This window comes from Marmota marmota, unplaced genomic scaffold (assembly GCF_001458135.2).
Source record: "Marmota marmota marmota unplaced genomic scaffold, marMar, whole genome shotgun sequence".
In the NCBI taxonomy this organism is placed as follows: Eukaryota; Metazoa; Chordata; class Mammalia; order Rodentia; family Sciuridae; genus Marmota; species Marmota marmota.
In genome coordinates, this window is record NW_026000026.1 from 13,842,648 (window position 1) to 13,861,898 (window position 19,251).

Genomic DNA, 19,251 nt, shown 5'->3' on the forward strand with positions numbered 1-19,251 from the left:
CTTGTTGTGCTTCTGTTCAGGTTACCAAGGGTGCAAAGAGGGAACTGGGCAACCATGCTGGCTCCACAGGCCTGGCCCAGGCCCCTGTGTCAGTTCAACGCTCCCTTTCTTGGCCTTCCCCTCTCCAGGCCTGGCCACTTGGTACTCACCAAGAGCCCAGGTCTCCCAGACCAATGTCATAACAAAGCCAAGGAGGACCCAGCCAACGACTCAGTTGCTGGGTCTCTGCCTAATTCTGATGGCCCTTGTTCCTCCAAAGATAATAATAGCTCCAGTTCACTGCAGGGAGAACAAGTGCAAATGCCTACAGAGGTTAGGCCCTGATCAGATGAGTGACAGGCGGGTGGTGGCAGACATAGTGGTGGGGTGGGATAGCAGCTGCCGATAGGGGGCGGCCGCCCCTTGCTTATGGCTGTCTGAGTACAGGCAGATGGCAGACCCTAGTAGTCTGGAGGGTCTGCTAGTTCAGAAGTCAAGCCCCCAGATGCTTTTGTAAAACCTCCTCCAGCTAAACACAGGTTTTGTAAAACCTCCTCCAGCTAAACAATGGTGGTTATCATCTTTCAGACTTTAGAACAAATTCTATGCGGTTGAAACACACCAATCTCTGGGTGGGCTCGGCTTGAGGGGCAGTTTCAAACCCCCTCCTACAATGGTAGTTGTTCACAAGTTCACTTTGACTATTTATTAATCATAGCAGCAACCATCTAGGGATTCCTGAACATGTTGGAGGCTTTGTTTTCTTGACTCAATTCTTGCCTAGACCCTTTGCCTGAGTCAAGAAACTGCTGGGCAGCTAAGGAAATTACCCTGAGGCTTTGGGATAGAAAGTGGGACACTTAGACTGGCGCTCATTTCTCTGAAGCCAGAAAGGGGCCCAGCCACCAGGCTTTGGATAATCCCCACCATTCCCCAAGTGAGGGGCTTGGCTTTGACCTCTCCTCTCTAGCTTTGTCCTTGGCCTTCCACACAGCTCCCCATGCCCCCAGCCCAGCACCTGCTCATGTCCCTCACCTGCCCTCTTGCCTGCCAGCTGCCCCTGGTGCCAGCTTACTCACAGGCTCCTTCTTGCTACCTCTTCCCAGGTGGGGCTTCTTCCCAGGCCCTAATCCTACCCAGTTCTCCTGACCATATCTAGGCATGGCCATGTAGTGTCCTCCAAATCCCCCTGCCCCTCGACTCTCTGCCAACTGAGCTTCCATTTGGCCTGTGACATTTAAAAATATCTGTCCAGACTTGGCACACAAAGTCCAATACCTCAGCTGCCTCGTCAGGCCCCACACCCTTATGCTGCCAGCACCCGCACACTCTTGACCCAGGACGAGGCCATTGAGCTCTCCACTCCAATCATCCTGTCTTAATTTGGCTCCTTCGTCACATGGATCCTCAGCGCGAGTCCTTTCTTGCCCCTACATGGACAAAGCAGGCAGGGGCTCAGGGGGCTTTTGAGCGGCAGGGCAAGGTGCGGGCCATCTGTGTGCCCGTGACACAGGAGCACATGCCTGGAGCATGGTGTGATGTCTGCTACAGCTGTCCTCTCCCTGGCTTCCAACCCCAGCAGCCCCATGGTTCTGCTATTAATATAATGCAAAGAGGCCCAGCAGCTGATCAGGACAAAATCTTTCCACACGGATGGTGACAACTGCCATTGCACTGGTTTGGGCTCCATGTGTTCCCATTGTGCATTCCTTCAGAAGGGGCACAGCTGAAATCTGTCTGGGCGCCAGCTACTGAAAATGTGCCTGCTTTTGCTTTGGCAATGGGGGCAATTGCCAACAATAAATCTGGAGGCCTTGAAAGGGGCCTCAAAAGATGGGTGGTAGGTTTAGGAAACTCCTGGGGCTCACTGAAGCAAGTGTCCTCTTCCTTAACCACATCATCAGCCTGCCTTTGTGCAGAGGCCCAAGGCTACCTGTTCCTTATTTTGGCTTTCATTCTCAGGGCCCAGAGCAGTACTTGGTACAAAGGTGCAGGCAAATGCAGAATGATGTGTGCCATGGGAAGAGAAGGCAAGAGTTGTTTTAGTTTTCCAAACATGCTTTCTTTGGAGGCAAAGAGGGTGGCTTCAACTTTTCCCAAAAGGACCTAGAAAGAATGAATGGCTAAGTGTGGCAAAGCCATCAAGCCAGAATGGTAGCACTCACTCTATTGTCCAAATATGCCAGAGGTGAATCATGTGCTTTCTGGGATTTATTTGAGAAGACTCTGGAAGAAAAGATGGGAAGGGGGGGCAGAGGACAGCAGAGAAGCAGATGTGGACAGTCCTTCAGCATGCTCTAAGCCCACTGACCTCCTTTCTACTTGGTGTGCCTGAAAATTTCCATAGCAAGTTTAAAAATATGCATGTGCAAACAATGTTAAATACTTTCCAAGGGTCCCTTATGTACTAGGAACTCTCCTGGAGCCTCTTAATTTATAGAAAAAGAACGAAAGCAAGTAAAGTCCTGCTACCTAACAGGGACAGCTTGGCCTGGAAATGACCATTTTCCAGAGGCCCTGGGTTGGTTGCAACCATCCCATGCTCTGCACCCACAGAGACAATCTGAAGCCATGCTTTTAAAACTTAGTGTTGGGGTGCTGGGGACTGTACCTCAGTGGTAGAACACTAGCATGTGTGAGGCCCTGCAGAAAAATAAAAAAATAAATTTGTATTTAAAAATAACAAAGAGTGACTTCTGTGACCCAGAAAGCACTGAAAGAACCCCATCCTCGGAATGGCCTTCACTACTAGAGGCAAACCTGAAGTCTTGGGTTCATCTGATGATTGCCAAGAGTGCTCTAGTCCTACCATGTATGGTGGCTTGGTTTCGACTGCTTTTGAACTTTATGAAAGGATTATCTTCCATATGCATGAATCTGTACTTTTAGGCATAGGCTCTTCTGGCACCACATCAAACACAGAGAGAACAAAGGGAGGAAAGACCCACCCCAAACCCCACCCAAATTCTGGGAGAAACTGAGAGTGAAGACAGGAGAGTGGGGTCTGCTTGGCAGAAAGGCCAGAAGTCAGCTGGAGAGCAGCTGCAGAACCTGCCTCAGGAAGCCAAGAGCCTGAGCTTCTGCTGGCTGGGGGCTGGGACACAGGTCCACTGAGGCCAAGGCTAGAGAGGCCCTCCACCATCAAGGCCAACCCAGCTACATCTGCAAACATGAACATGTGACATGATAGCAAAGTGTCATGGTAAAGGCAGATCAGACAACTACACCTGCGAACTTATTATTAGAAGGCAAATGTCATGGAAAGAAGCAGTGTTCCGAGTAACGTGGTCCTGCCAAAACCCAGAAGGCTTCAGCTTGTGGGGATCAAAGCCTCTCACCACTCCCCAGCTGAGGGGCATAGTTGGATAGTGAGATTCAAACCTCATTTGTCTCTTTCGGTGGGAAATATCTTATCACACAAGAAGACCATCCCTCACATCTTCCCCAGGCACCATTCTTCTATGTCAATGAACAGACTGGAGGACTGGTCAAGAACAAGGTGGTGCTCAGGATGGGTCTTGAGGGGAGAGGGGAAACACTGTCCATTTCTAGAACTATGCATTTATCTTCATGTGCAACCAGAAGCCAGGTGATGTTGGCAATTTTTTTTTTTTTATCTCAGTGGCCTGATTTTCCTTTAAAAAAAAAATTCATTAAAAAAAATAAAAAATAAAAAAATATTCACTCACATAAAGAAAACAAGTTAAAGAAAACTATTAAGTATATTTACATGATGGGAATATGGCAAAAATCATGACAGTGTGTGAAAGGAACAAGTTTGAGCAAAAATAGAGTCACTATTTCTAAAGGACTGTGCATTTCTAAGGTACTTCTGAGTTCAGTTTTGACTATAATCTGTGCCTACAAATGACTATAGCACACCCCTAGACCAGCAGCTCCCAGTCTAGACTGACTCCTTCCCTGTCCAAGGCCCCATGTGGCTCTGCTGGAGGAGGCTACATGGCAGCCTCCAACCCCACCAGCACAGCAGGAACAGCTCCCAGCCTCTCTCCTCCTTATGGAGCCTCTGATTACAACAGTGGTACAAAGCAGACTTCAGCCTGAGCTCTATTTGGTATTTTAGAATTATTAGATGACACAAGCTATTCACACAGACATATGTGCAAATCTGCATTAAAATTCAGTAGTCAAGGGCTGGGGCTATAGCTCAGTGGCAAAGCACTTGCTTAGCATTCGAGAGGCACTGGGTTCGTTCCTCAGCACCACATAAAAATAAACAAATAAAATAAAGGCATTCTGTCCATCTGCAACTATAAAACATTTTTTTAAACAATTAAGTAGTCAAGCCAAGCGCAGTGGTGCATGCCTGTCATCCCAGCAGCTCAGGAGGCTGAGACAGAAGGATCACAAGTTCAAAGCCAGCCTCAGCAATAGTGAGGCGCTAAATAACTCAGTGAGACCCTGTCTCTAAAGAAAATGCAAAATAGTGCTAGGGATGTGGCTCAGATGTCGAGTGCCCCTGAGTTCAATCCTCAGTACTGATAAATAAATAAATAGATTGAGTAGTCAAAGAGGCAACATGGTGGTCTCCTGGAATAAAAATTGGAGTGCCTAGAAGCAGATTATAAAGGTGGTTGCTCTTCAGAACATCTTTCATCACCATCTAATCATAACACTAATAGCTTTAAAATGGGTGATATCAAAGAGAACTTTATTGAAACATTTATTTCCAGGTCAAAATGGAGCTTTATCTGGTATTTGTCATAAATCTACATTTTCTTCTCTTCCAGACAACTCTAATTGCAAAATAGAGCTCGCTTTGACATCTGATGGCAGAACAATAGTATGCTACCACCCTTCTGTGGATATCCCATATGAACACACACAGCTTATCCCTCTACCAGATCCTGTGCACAATGATGGAGAAACACATGATCAAGTGCTGAAAACCACATTAGAAGGAAAAGCTGAACACCTTGAGCAAGGATTCATGATAGAAAAACTTAGAAAAATGTTCTTTATTACTAAGCATCGTTGGTATCCTCAGGGACAGTCTTACAGATATTATAAAAATCTGAATTCTCCAAAAGACAGATGATATTGAGACTCTTGGAAAAAACAAAGAAAAATGTCATCCAGTGTCTCATTCGCCATTTGAGAAAATGAAATCTGGTGTATTTACTGTTATATAGTAAAATAATAATTTAAAAAAATCTTTTCATGTTAGAATATGTATTTATTAATCCTGGACTTGACATTTTTATTTAGAAAAACTATTTCATCTTATTCCTTTTGAGATATTAAAGGCTACCACTTATTTAAAAAAAAATTAAGAAGTCAAGCTAAAGGAAGCTGTAGATGTCACAGTTTCCACAAGCAGACATCTTGAAAACAGGTCTTGAGAAAAATGGATTTGCCTTTCTTGTACCACAATTCTCAAGTTTTGGGGGAACAGTTTTAAGTAATAACTGGTACTTTTGAAGCTGGCTGGATTTCTGAATAACCAGCAGAAAAAGAGAGTGTCATCAAACCATATTAGCTTTAACCTTGTCCAGTCCTTCCAGCTGCCATGTGGACTTTGCCAGGCTTGATTAGTAAGAGCATGGTATAGTTCTATTTCTAGCTTCCAAACCACTTCTAGCCAGTTCTTTCTTTAATAAGGAGCCGGTGGAATGTCAGTTCTAAAGTGATCAAGAAAAGAATGTGAAGCTGTGAACTGTTGCAGACAAAAAATAGATCTGATATCAAGAGGGCTGCCATCTGAGCCGATGGCTCATCTTCCACTCCACATGAAGACTCTACACTCCTAATGAACAAACCGGACAGAACTAAGACTAGGGAAATGCAGCCTACAATCTGGTTTTGCCACAAACTTGTAGGTCCCCCTGCTCTGAGTCTGTTTCCTCACTTGTAAAACGAGGGCTGAGGCTTGATTTCTGGGAAGAAAGACTTCTGTTCACGTAGACTTTAGCTGGAAACTCAACTTGGGGCGTTCCTCTCAGTACCCTCGTTATCTCTGGATTTTTCCTGCTTCTACAACAGCTTCTCCATGAGCACCTGACCTACCTGTTGCCTCGTCATGCGTGACACAAAGCCACTTTCAATTCCATAAGCCAAAGGTAGAACGCGGGCAGAACATGCTAGAACTTAGAGTCTCTTTTCCCCTTCATTAGCTCAGTGGAAGGCAGGCTTCTATCTAGTTACATACACATACACACACACACACACTGGGGATTGAACTCAGGGGCGCTAGACCATGGTGTCACACCAAAGTTCTTTTTGTTGTATTTTAAGATAGGGTCTGGCTAAGTTGCTGAGGCTGGCCTTCAACTTGTGATCCTCCTACCTCAGCCTCCAGGGCAGCTGGATTACATATGTGCGCTGTTGCACCCACTCCCTAAGCAGCTCTTGAAGCTACTCTCAGCACCACCAGTGTTACATATCTCTAGAATCAACCCCTTTGTAGATCCCAGCTACCACCAACTCTGACTTCCTTCCTAATCTCATCTTTTCTTGCTGGGGTCAGAGAGGTCTTTGAAACAAATGACCTGATTTCAACACTTTCTGCCCATCACAATGGTTCCCACTCTTCCAAGGCTAGGCAACAAAACATAAAGACTTCATTTTGTCCTATTGGGCTGATAAGACCCTGAGTGGTAACCCCTGCCCACCTCCACACACATCTCCTCTGTCCTCCAGCTCCAATGACCTCCTATGGGTTCCCTAACAGACTTAGCTCCTTTCCACCAGAGGGCCCACGAATATTCTGTTCCTCTATTTGGAACGGCACCAGCCCGGGCTATTGCTCCGTTTGGAATGGCACCAGCCCCTGCCACCACATGCTCACCCTTCAGTTCTCAGCTTAAGGGTGCACATATCACTTTCTCAGGAAAGTATTTCCTGACGTGTCTGAATGTAGGGCGGCTTCCTCTGCTGTACACTTTGGAAAAAAAATTCTTTTTTAGTGCCCTTAGCTCAGATTGTAATAAGACCCTCCTTAGTGTGGTGATTCATCATTTCCAAATCCCACTGCATACACTGAGTGAAGACAAGAGAGTCTGATTTGGCTTTCAACCATATTCCTGGTGCCTATCTGAATATTTGACCCATAGTGGTTATTAGGGCATCTTTTTAGATAAAACTCCTATAACTTCTAAAACTTTCCACTGAGAACCCACTAAAGTGCTGGGCACAGTGGCACACACCTGTAATCCCAGTGGCTCAGGAGGTTGAGGCAGGAAAATAAAGAGTTCAAAGCCAGCTTCAGTAACTTAGCAAGGCCCTAAGCAACTCTGAGATCCTGTGTCTAAAATAAAATATAAAAAAGGCTGGAGATGTTGCTCAGTGGTTAAGTGCCCTGGGTTCAACCCCCAGTACTGGAAAAAAAAAGAACCACTAAAGAAAACTAAAAATTCATATAGACAAAATTCAACAATTGACTACTTCTCCAATCTCATTTTTAAGTCTTCTTCTGCCTGACTGGGTTTCTTGAAATTCTTCCCTGGTTTTCTTGGCTTTTGGCCTTTATTACCACTACCATCTCTACCACCACCACCACTACCACCACCACTACAATCATTGCTATTACCATCACCTTCACTGCCAGGAGAAAAAGTTATTGGTCGAGAATGGAGAGATTTATATCCAGGCCCAATGGGTTCCCATGTCTGGCATTTGGCCTTTTACTTCCAGCCTTGCTGCTGAATCCCTCTCACAGGGATATCCACTTGTTCCATTTTAAGCCCCACCTACATACTCTTAGAGAAAGGACATTAGAGAAAATCCCTTTAAAAACAGAAGCAATACAAGGGTGGCCCCATTCCATCCCTCTCATTTAGTAAAGTATTAAAGATTCTTCTCTTTCATGTATTTTCAGAGAACACAGTGAGGCGCAAATGAGGGATGAAGAAATTTGAGAAAAATGAAAGAAGTAATAAAAAACATCAATCTAACTAAACAACATGACTAGAAAAAGCCAAAAGAATAAACCAAAAATTATTTTAAAATTAAAAAAAGAAGCCCAGATTTACTGAATATCAAAACTATAAAACCCAAGGCATTGAAATGGAACCTCCTATATTCTGAGATTTCAGACAAAAGAAATGTGTGGGACTCACAGGATTGCCAACCACCTTTTTTCTGCTTAGTAAAGACACTGAAAAATTAAACTAAGTTTTTAAAAACTCTGAATTCTTTTAGGGAGGAAGGTAGAATTCAGTTTTATTTGTGTGTGTGTGTGTGTGTGTGTGTGTATTATCTATCCATCTACGTAAGCACTTCTTATTTTAAAAACCTGTAAAATCTTAAAAACGAAACCATAATTATCATCTACAACCCATCTAACAACAATAAAATGCCAAAATCCTAAAAGGTAAGAAGCTTATGTAGCCTCAAAATCAAGATTAGTTCCTTCCCTGAATAAATCTGGCTTGTATCATCTTTCTTTCCCTCATTTCATCATGGACCAGCATTTGGGTCTTTCCCCATGAAATAATCCCTCCATGATACCCTCTGGACCCTGCACAGAGTGCCAGGGCAGCTACCTCACCAACAACCTATTCTAAAAGTAGCAGAAGATGAGAAAAATATACAAAAATCAATATCGTTCCTACAAATACATAATAAACAGTCTGAAAATCTAATGAAACAAAGAGAGTTCATTCACAATGCAACAAAAGTATCACACACTCGGGAAATATATCTGAGATATAGTCACCTACCAAGTTATACCTGATACATTAAAATTACATAAAGAAAAAATAAATCCTTAATGGAAGAAATAGAGACATGAATAAATGAAGAGACCATACTTCTAGCTTAACACTAACTGCAGAAAAGACAGAAATATTTCCCAATTTAATTTACAGATTGAATGCAATTCCAGACAAAAAAATAATAATAATCACCAAAACCATTATAGAACTGGATAAAAATGGTTCTTAAAATTCATACAGAAAATAATCAAATGGGCCACACTCTGAGATAACATGCAATAAGAGGGTCCCTGCAGAGTTTAAAATACAGTATACACTGGGTGCGGTGGCCACACCTGTCATCGCAGTAACTTGGGTGGCTGAGGCAGGAGGATAGCAAGTTACAGATCAGCCTCAGCAACAAAAAATAAAAAAAAATTATAAGGGCTGCGGTGTGCTTAGTGGTAAAGCACCCCTATGCTCAACCCCCAGTACCATCCCCCAACACACACACACACACACACACACACACACGTGATCAGTAAGCCTGTAAACCAACTGCAGTAAAACACTGGGAAAGACATACAACTTCACAAACAGAGTAGGAATAAACCTACTTTTTTTTTTATTGTGAGCTGTCACAATAAAAAAAAAAAATACAAACCTAAAAGATGCCAAGGACAGAGAGATCTTTTAAAACCCTTTCATCTCCATTGTAGACCAAAAGAGCTATGTTTTATTTTTTAAATTATTTTTTAAAATAATTTAGAAACATCAGAAATTTTCAAAGGGACAAGATAAACAGTGTTGAAACAAAAAAAGAAGAAAAAACTTTTTGAATCCATCCCAAGCCCTTCATTCCTAGGGTAGTTAAAATCTAAAGCATACCTTGGTAGTTAGATAAATTCATATTGCTGTCTATGAGTGTGAGTGGATGTGGGAGGGAGGCTGTGGCAGACACATCTTCTGCCCAGCTCTTTCACCAAGGCCCTGCATCACCTCTGCCCGGCATCCAGAAGCACCACCTGGACTTCACACAAGGCTAGTGGCCTCCTAAATAAAGATGACTGCTCATGTGGCTCAAACCCAACTGGACCTCTACAGTTCAGAAATGAACAGTCTTCTCTTGCTCTTCCTCCGTCCATCCCTCCCCTCAAGGGTCAAGAGGGAATTGAGGGTAGTTTTATGAGCAAACTTCTAGACCAACAAAAGGCTTGCAATTTATGATTTTTAGACTAGGGGTGGGAGAGCCCAGAAGACATTGCCAACCTACAATGCATTCTCATTTCTACTTCTGGAAGACCTGTGCTTCAATTCTCCAGGTTTCATCATGTGCAACGATGCCAGTCATGGGCCCTGTTGGGCATCACATCATCTTAGCAATGGAGATTATCTTGTCTATCATCTGGCCCTACACCTCAGGATTCTTAGGCACACAGCAAGAAAAGATAAAGAAAAACAATGGAGTGGAACCAAGTGTCCACCTCAAGAATGCAGAGGGCAGGCCAGCTAGAATGTACCCTGCTGTGGACCCGATCTGATTATAATAAACACATCCCAAACAATGCCCCACATATTGGCAGTATTCTAAGACTTAAGGAAGCCATACACCCTAACACCTGTTTGGAGCAGGACCGGATGTTCAGCACACTGCCTTTGGAAAAACAAAGCCAAGTGAAAATAATAAACAAATACCTTAGAATCCTCTTTAACTCAAAGTAAAGCTACAGTGAAAGAGGCCGCTTCCCTGGTTATGGGGATGGACTGATTACAGGGCCCAGATTCATCTGCCTGAAGATAATTGCCTCAATTCTCCACTCCACTCTGCACATACAGAAACACTCCCAATCTAGCAGAGCCTCAGCGACTAGACATGTAAAATTGGCCTAATCACAGTCTGAAGAGCTCAAGCTGAAAGGATTCTCTGAGCGTGCGCCTGAACCATGACACCACTGAGGATTTCTTCTCTCTGGGCTTGAGCTCCCTAGCTCCCTCCCCCAGGGCTGAAGAGTGAGTCAGATCCTCAGCAGATGAGATGAAAACAACTTGGAGGCTCTCTGTTCATCCTGGTGGGGGTTGGGGGTAGTGAAATGTCCAGGAGGGTGGGACAGATGATAAAACACACATCAAGGACATTCCTGATTGTTGGGTGGCCCTTCGCAATCAGTGGCCCAAGAGCTCCAAGCAGAAGATACTATACAGGGTAAAGGTAGACATCTGAGGCCCAAATCACCAAAGCTGGACTCATCTTTGGACAGGGTTTTCTCAGCCAACCATAGGAAAGAACCAGACAAGCTAAGTCTAAGTCCAGTCTCAGGAGGCAGAATCTAGTCCCAATTCCTATAGAACAAAGCAAGTGGTCAGTCTAGAGGCTGAACCAGCTGCCACACAAAAGCTGAGCTCTAGGGTCAAAAGTGAGGAGCTTCTAGACACTTCTAGAAACTGCCCCTCCCCTAACACAGAGAGGGAAGGAGGCAGGTGTGACATCAGTGGGATAACCTGATAGAGCATAAAGTGAAAGGACAGGAAAGGGCACTCCTGAGAAGATACCCCTAATGATCTGCATGCAGGACTGGAGCTCTGCTGATCCTGTCTTCCTTTCTAAAGGACAGTACAAACACAGCATTGTAATCCCAACAATGGCCTGGACAGAGCCCAGCCATAGCAGAAAGATGATTATTTCCCCCTATTGTTTGCTTTTAGCTCTAGGCAGCATCCCCCCTAAATCATGAACTCAAACTAGAGGTTTTCACCATTTCTACTGGTGAAAGTCAACTGAGATCAGTACAATCCAAATAACGCAAAACAGCACCCTGGAGAGAAGAGCCAAATGTGCTGTATTGTACCCAGTCCTCCTAGGGAACATGCAGGGGCAGCCCATGCCAAAGCCTCAGTGGGTTGAGCCTTTCTGGCTGATTGCCACAGCGAGGGGTGGGGAGTACTTCAAAGTCCCTGAATTCATTTCTATCCAAAGGAAAGTTTGAAAAGCTCTCCATCTCCAAAAATAGTCTTTTCCAATGATTGTCCAAAAAAACATGTTCAAGAGCGATTATACCCACTCGCCAGGCAGAGCAATTCTTTATCTTGAGTCTTGTCTTGGAAAATGTTTTGGTGTCCACAGGACCTATGACAATAGCCTGCAAGCCTTCTAAAATCTTATGCAATTCATCTCTGTCTCTCAGAGCGACCAACACGTGGCTTTGCACATGGTAGATACATGCGAACAGGTGGACTGAAAGCAGTTCTTCTCATGGGCTTTTAAAAAACTAAAATAAAACAAAAAGAAAATCTCAAAGTCTCCAACCTGGTTTTAAAACAAAACAAAACAAAAAATCACCTCTTTCAGAAAACCACCAGATGAACTGTACCTCTGATCCCAATCACTGCTACTCAGCTTCCCTCCCCCATGTATCTCTCTGGTGTGAAATTTATTATTTTGCACCTGTTGGCAGTCTGTTCTTAATATTCAGGGGCATTTCACAGTGATATGCGTGTTGCTGGATGGCAGGAATTGCTCATCCTCAATTACTTCCATCTCCCCACAATGCCAGGAATAGTGTCTTGGTCATGGAAGTGACTCAATCATGATTGCTAAATAGCCAATTTCATTTGTAATTTCCGAGACAGCTCCAGGAGGGGAGGCAAAGAGGACCCATGTAATTAATAGATGGACTCGACCAACGTTTTTGTTCCAACAAGTAAGTATGGAGCAGAAAGTCTCAGCGCCCTGCAGAACCCCACCACAGGCTGTGGGTACATCCACATCCACCTGTGTGCAGGTATCTTGAACTGCCCCCAAACATTCCTTTCTGTCACTGAGCTACCAGCACTTTCAAATGCTTCTAAAACAAACAAGAGTTAAAGACTATCCTTTGGTAGAGCCCTGCCCCACTCCATAGCCCCAAATGCTTGCATGGAATCAGATCTGAGATGAATATGACAATGACAAGCTTCAGACAACCGGCTCAGGAGCCCTGTGGAAAGCATCTCCAACATGTGGTCATTTGTCCTTTTGACTCAACACTGCTTCTGACAAGGAACCAGCAACCCCTGACAGCCCATTCCACTTCAGTGTCCTGCCTGTTAAAATATTCTTCCTTGGGCTAAGCTAAACTAAAAACTATTTGTAAATGCCACCCATCGGTTCTAATTTTGCCCTCTGGAGCCACATAAAGTAATTCTTAAAGCTTCTTCCACACAACAATCTTTAACGGGCTGAAGACAATATTCTTCACAATTCATCCAAATAAAAACCTTATTGTATGATACTGTAATGAACTGGAAATTGCGTTTTCCTGTCCAACTGGTTTAGGAGACTCCCCCCGGCAGAGCCCTGAAGGTAATACACGACCACACTTTATTTACCGAAAGACAGAGAGAGCCCCTTGTTCCTTAGCCTGGTAACAGCCAAAGTCGTTCATCACCCACTTGGTCCTTTTTGAAATTCACTCTGCAGCAAGCACTTTTTAAAGTCATGCACGTAATGCATTTTAAAGAGCATTTTCTGCACAGATCCATTTGCTCGACCTCGGCACTAAGTGCAAGATGGAACAGTATTTTAGCGCAGTCCCCTGTTCTTCCTGGAGTCTGTGTTGAATGCACACCAAAACATATTTGTAGCTATACATGACTGGGGATGGAAAATGCAGTGTTTTGTTAAATGTTCCTTTGCTGATTAAAATGCATCTTGCAAAGAAAGTGCATTGCTAATGCAGAGACTTGTCCAAAAATATGTATTATATAATTCATATTTTTTTAATAATGCAGGTGATCTCTGTGTATCTATATTAGTGAGTCGGCTCTGGTCCATCATCTCCTAATAGGCATAAAGCACTGCATCTAAAGAATGAAGGACTACCCATGCACATGAACACATCCTAACCTGCCTCACTGCTGACAGCTGGCATTAGCTGCCATTGAAAGGGCTTTTATTGCACCCAAATGTTTCTGATTTTTTTCCCTCAACATGCCCTGAAATCAGCTTGACCAATGTCTTTATGTTTTGTACTCTGTCAGTGAAGCTATGCTAACTGAAAGAAAGTGGTAGGTCAACATGAGCAGACCCTTTAGAAACATCCCCCATTAGTCGGGGCTGCAAGGTGGGGTATCAGGATTTGAAATATACAGCTCCAAATGCCCCTGGTCTAGTGTCACATAATAATACCCACATGATTAGAACCATGCTGGCATGTGTAGTAATAAAACCCTCCAGAGTTTCTCTGCAGAGTGTTTGAGTGGGGCACAACTGGAGTCCGGATGACGGTCCTTTTATGGTGTTTGCCAAATCAATGGCACTTTATTAGACCAATCAGTATTTTAATGCTACAAACTGACATCTAGAACAAGAGGTGCAATATAGATGCAGCCACGATGCAGAAACGAAAAACAACCATCAAAAGCAGTGGCTAGAATCTCACTAAGGTCTTAGCGCTGCCTCTGGCTGCTTTAATACAAGCCTGGCGTGGAGGGTGTGAGGGCAATCCCTCACATCCCATGGTACAGGTGAGTATTCAGTCCTGGAAAGGAGCACCAGGAGGGAATGCCTGGTGGACCAGCTCAAAAGGGAAGCAGAAGATGCTGAGAGGCAGGGCTTCCTCCTCCAGTTGTCCCACATTGACTCAAGGAGAAAAAAGCCTAGCCCGTGACACATGTTTCAAGTGAAGCACCCTTGTTGACATATCATGGATTCCAGGAAGATGGTCTTGCTCTGAGATTTATCTCCTTTGGCCTTGTCATCATGGCAAAGGAGCACTCTGTATTTAACAGGAAGGGCAAGGCTGAAGACACACGTACTCCAAAAGAAGCAGTGACATTATAGATGGAACTCAAAGAATTCCCCACCACAGGGATGTCCTCCTGTCCCTGTGGAGCTCATTTGATTTTCCAGGGCTGGGAAAGTGGGACTAGCTTACTCCAACTCTTCAGCCTTCAGAGTTCAACACCATGATTGGTGGGCCTGGCTGCCCCCTTGCCCTAATGCTCTGATTGATCTGTTTGGTTTTTTTTTTTCCCCCTTTCATGTAGAATTCAAGCTGAATTAAACAATGATGGAGGAAGGTGGTAAGAAGGAATTCTTTAAAAAAAATATATTTTTTTAGTTTTAAGTGGACACATTATTTTGTTTTTATGTGGTGGTGCTAAGGATTGAACCCAGTGCCTCACACATGCTAGGCAGGCGCTCTACCACTGAGCCACAACCCCAGCCCTGGTAAGAAGGGATTCTGAATGATTTATTAATATTCTGATTAATAGCATATCAATCCTCAATATCCTCTCTTTAATACAAGACTTTTATTATTTGCTACTCTGCCTTTGGCACCTACAAGAGCTTGACATGTTCTGAGCACTCAATGAGTATTTGTTGAATGAATTCTAAAGGGTATCCAGTGAGGATTCTGATATCTGATAGCTCCCTGAAGAGGACCTCAGGGACAAAGAACTGGTTGTATAGACTGACCAAGAGTGCAGGAAAGCCTTCCCTCATTTAGTGATCCAGAACACCTTCCCTGGACAGCTCACCAGGAGCCAACCATGGGTCTACAGACTGCGGCAGTGGGTGGGTGGAGTGGGGGAAGCTTTCTTAAGGAAGAGATTCATTTGTCCATGAAGTAACTAGCCATTTCAGACTGCACAGAGTGTACATTTTCTGGAAGCTTCTCTAATTATAGTCACTATAACAGATCTGCCAAAGGTGGTTTCATGATTAATGACTGCCTGAGGTTACCATCCTCAAACTATTAAGCCCTTGGAAAATGCCTGGGGCTGGATCATTAATACTCACGTATGGCCCCTCATTCCTGGCCCCCCAACCGCCCCGAAATTTGCACTTTTGCGGTCTGGTTTTTAGCTGCTCAAAGGTTATGCTCACTTCATTGAGAAGGTGGGGAGAGGGGCTGACCCCAAGAAGAATCCAGACCCAGCTACCCAAGTCCTCCAACCTGTGGCTAGCTCGCCTGCTTGGTGGTTCAAGGGTTGGTACTCATCAGGCCCCCCGCCCATTGCTTTGCCCAAATCCTTTCAAACAAGGTTCCCTCCTGCCACCTGCCGGCCCACTAGGGTCTGCGCCACCAGCTCCGCGCCACAGAGCAGCTCGCGGGGAGGCGGCCCCCACCTCTCTACTGCACATGCCCGGCAGAACTCCGGGCGCGCAACTTCGCAGATCCTCACCGCCCCATCTCTCCTCGCCTCAGTCTCCTCTTTCCTCTCCCAGGCGAGAGGACCAGCGGAGGCACCTCTCCCGGGTCTTAGACTGCAGTCTTAGACTTAGCGAGAGGAGCCTGGGAGGAGACGGACCTTTTTCTTCCCCTTTCCCATTCTTTCTTTTGGCTTGGAGAGGCAAGCAGAGGCGCGGAGCTTTAGAAAGTTCTTAAGTGGTCAGGAAGGTAGGTGCTTCGGTTTTTCTCCTCACACCCGAGGTAGAAGTGGGACCTCCGGACCCAGCTTCTCACCTCGGAAGGTGCACTTTTTTCGGCTGCAGCAGCCAATGCGCATCGGAGCCGCTCTCTGCAGAGCCAGAGGGCGCGTTGGTTTCTCGTTGTGCGCCTAAGAGGATGGATCGGAGGTCCCGGGCTCAGCAGTGGCGCCGAGCTCGCCATAATTACAACGACCTGTGCCCGCCCATAGGCCGCCGGGCAGCCACCGCTCTCCTCTGGCTCTCCTGCTCCATCGCGCTCCTCCGCGCCCTTGCCACCTCCAACGCCCGCGCCCAGCAGCGCGCGGCCGCCCAACAGCGCCGGAGCTTCCTTAACGCCCACCATCGCTCCAGCGCCCAGGTATACCCCGATTCCCCCGAATCGGAATCTGACCACGAGCACGAGGAGGCAGAGCTTGAGCTGTCTCTCCCCGAGTGCCTAGAGTACGAGGAAGAGTTCTACGAAACCGAGACCGAGACCGAGTCCGAAATCGAGTCTGAGACCGACTTCGAGACCGAGCCTGAGACCGCCCCCGCCTCTGAGCCCGAGACCGAGCCGGAAGACGAGCGCGGCCCCGCAGTGCCCAAGGGCTCCACCTTCAACCAATCTCTCACCCAGCGTCTGCAGGCTCTGAAGTTGCAAAGCTCCGACGCCTCCCCAAGTCTCACGCAGCCCACCACTGAGGAGTCGGAGAGCCCCAGCGAGGGGGAGGAGCCCGAGCCTGAGGACAAGGATACGAGGGACCCCGAAGAGTCTGAAGAACCCAAGGAGAAGAAGCAGCAGCGCCGCTGCAAGCCAAGAAAGCCCGCCCGCCGCGACAGGTCCCCGGAGTCCCCTTCCAGAAGGGGACCCATCCCCATCCGGCGTCACTAATGGAGGACGTCGTCCAGATTCTCCTTGTTTTCATGGATTCAGGTTAGTTGCACAAGGCTAAACTGGGGAACCTGAGGGCAGTGTGGGTGCTGCGGGGAGGAAGGGAGAGAGAAGGAAAAGCCAGCTTAGGGGCAAGGTGGGAAGAGAGCAGGCTAGTACCAGAACGGAGGGTCAGGGTGAGGAGACAAGTGCTCCCAGATCTTCCCAATGTGCTGGGACCGCCCCGGTGGTCTAAGGCTTGTTTGACAGCGGGGAACTCCTTGCGCCTCGCTGGAGACAACCTGAGGTCTCCGAGGGTGCCGAACGGGTGACTGAATACTGAGCGCACCCCAGGTTTCAAGCTGCGCACCGAAAGGACAGTGGTAAGTAACTTGTTTTAAGCGTTTTTTTTCCCTTCTAGAAAGATCAGTGTCAAACAAGTTGGCTTTGGCGGGCGCCCGAAATGTGGTTCGGAGGTGCGCGCGCCAACTTTCCGGATTCAGGAGCTGCCGCGCAGTAGCGACACTGTTGCAATGTGAGAAAAGTAACCAGAATGGGATTGGGCGAAAACTCCGGAGACTGCCGGCTCCGGAGGGAAGTCGCAGGCGCTCACCGCGCCTAACAGGCTCGGAGCCTGGAACCCAGGTCCCAGGGCTGCCAATTTGGAGCCCTGGGACCTCGGCGCCTGTGTCCCCCCTTCTGCGGTGCACCAGTCTTGGACACCACCGCCTGCCTTCAAGCGCTAGCGGGACCGGAGATCTTGGAAAAGAGCGTGCGCACCTGCTGTGCGCCCCAGAGTCAATTTCTCCGCTGACCGCACCTTCCGGCGAGTACTGGTACTTGGAGGGCAGGCAGTGGAGATGCAGGGGTCTTTGGGGGTGTTCCTATGGGCTCCCAGGGTAGGTAGCGCCGGCTTGGTCACGTCGGGGTATCTCCAATCTTTTGGCTCAGCTGGAAGACGGCGGTGCTGGGCACAGCTTGGCTGGAGAGGTCCTAGGCTCTTTGCGCATGGTCCTAGAAGCGGGAGAGAAGGGCTGAGATCCGCGAGGTGGTCGCGAGCGGGAAGGTAAAGCGGAAAAAGGAACAGGCTGGAGTTGGGGGGGGGGGTCGCGTCTATCTTCATCGTACAATGCGTCCCCAAAGAGCGTGGTCCTAGCCAAGTTGGGGAAAGGTATTGGATCGGCACGCCAGTCCTTGGGCGTTGAGAGGGGCAGGGGCTGGCGGCTTTGGCAGCCTTTGGGGAGGAGAGGCGGCGCGCTCCGGCCATTTTTGATCGGGTAGAGCTAAGTTTGGAATTTGTAACCTGGGGGAAATTACCCCGGTGATCGCCGCGGCAATCTGGCAACACACCTTGGTATGCCTTTCTCTCCTGTCGGGGTGTGTTTGTGGGTGGGGGGATTAATAAGTGACACGTATTTATAAAATTTCACCTGATTTGGAGACTGATTTTTTTTTCTTTTTTGGCGTGCGCGCGTGCGTCTGCTCTTGCACGGGCTTGAGTGATTCTAATAGGAATCATTTGCGGGGAAATAAGGCGTTTTGATGGCTTGTGAAATGTAAGAAAAGGGATACTGCTAGAAGGAAAACTCTTTTTAAGTGGTTTTCCTTCCAGAACCTCTGCCCTGGGAAGGCATCGCAGCCCCAGAATTTGGTTATGCAGGGCTGACTAATGACGCCAGATCGGGAAGGCAGTTTGTTTGCAAGGATTTACTTTGGCAGTATGTTGATATCAGAAGTCTGAGGGATTCCGAGTACCCGCAGAAGGGCCACGGTGCCCTGCTTTTGTCTTGAAAATATGAAATTGCCTAGGATAAATGGAACTCTCCCTAAGTTGAAATTTTTTATTTAACATAAACAATTATGGTGATATTTATGTGCTTTTCATCTGATAATGACTTAGTAGCCTGAATTCGCCAAACAAAGGGCTCTAGTTAACAGGCAAGAGAAGCCAGGAGTTCTGTTCGGCTTTGCCTCCTTTCTAAGGTGGGAGCTATGTTCACAGTTTGGGTAGTCTAGGGTGACATGTTTCTCTGCAGAGGTAGTTTTTTCATTCGCTAAATTAGCATGTTGCCTGTTTGTGGAATGAATTAATTTTCAAAAGGTCTTTGGTGCCTAGCTCATGCTTTACATAAGTCTTGTTCTGATTTAAAAAGAAAGGGGGGAGGGTGGGCAGGGATGCTGGCTTCCTTAACTCTAAGCAATGCACCAGGTTCATACATGGGTGGCCGGTCCCCAATTTAGGATTGCATCTTTCAGACAATATTTTTCATAAGCTATCCAAGTCAAAGTAGAAGATCCATGAATTACTACCCAATTGTGAAAATCTGTTAACCACCGCAAACATCCCCCCTCAG

At 46.4% G+C, this 19,251-nt stretch overlaps 3 protein-coding genes and 1 long non-coding RNA gene across 4 annotated transcripts in view; 3 read left to right on the forward strand and 1 right to left on the reverse strand.

Annotated features, from left to right (window-relative positions):
* Nucleotides 1–1,378: 1,378 nt before the first annotated feature.
* LOC107137974 (39S ribosomal protein L42, mitochondrial-like) lies at nucleotides 1,379–5,038 on the forward strand. The gene is made up of 2 exons (XM_048810537.1): nucleotides 1,379–1,462; nucleotides 4,586–5,038. The coding sequence occupies exons 1-2, from the start codon at nucleotides 1,379–1,381 to the stop codon at nucleotides 5,036–5,038; spliced, it is 537 nt and encodes a 178-aa protein (XP_048666494.1).
* Nucleotides 5,039–16,183: 11,145 nt separating this feature from the next.
* Gnas (GNAS complex locus) overlaps nucleotides 16,184–19,251 on the forward strand; it is a 55,892-nt gene continuing 52,824 nt past the window's right edge. Inside the window, exon 1 of the mRNA XM_048810889.1 lies at nucleotides 16,184–16,960. Within this exon, the coding sequence (XP_048666846.1) occupies nucleotides 16,184–16,918 (735 nt within the window). The 3' untranslated portion in view covers nucleotides 16,919–16,960. The remainder of the gene's footprint in view (nucleotides 16,961–19,251) is intronic.
* The window catches only part of LOC107137583 (guanine nucleotide-binding protein G(s) subunit alpha), a 60,333-nt gene continuing 57,926 nt past the window's right edge, over nucleotides 16,845–19,251 (forward strand). Inside the window, exon 1 of the mRNA XM_048810885.1 lies at nucleotides 16,845–16,960. Within this exon, the coding sequence (XP_048666842.1) occupies nucleotides 16,918–16,960 (43 nt within the window). The 5' untranslated portion in view covers nucleotides 16,845–16,917. The remainder of the gene's footprint in view (nucleotides 16,961–19,251) is intronic.
* LOC107137642 overlaps nucleotides 16,956–19,251 on the reverse strand; it is a 41,618-nt gene continuing 39,322 nt past the window's right edge. Inside the window, exon 8 of the long non-coding RNA XR_007350396.1 lies at nucleotides 16,956–17,911. This is a non-coding gene — a long non-coding RNA (uncharacterized LOC107137642). The remainder of the gene's footprint in view (nucleotides 17,912–19,251) is intronic.

Excerpts from the sequence above, each read along its gene's own strand:
- LOC107137974 (XM_048810537.1), top strand. The coding sequence starts at position 1,379 with ATGGATCCTCAGCGCGAGTCCTTTCTTGCCCCTACATGGACAAAGCAG. Across the intron at positions 1,463-4,585 it reads CTTTTGAGCGGCAGGGCAAG|AACATCTTTCATCACCATCT; the intron begins GTGCGGGCCATC and ends GTTGCTCTTCAG.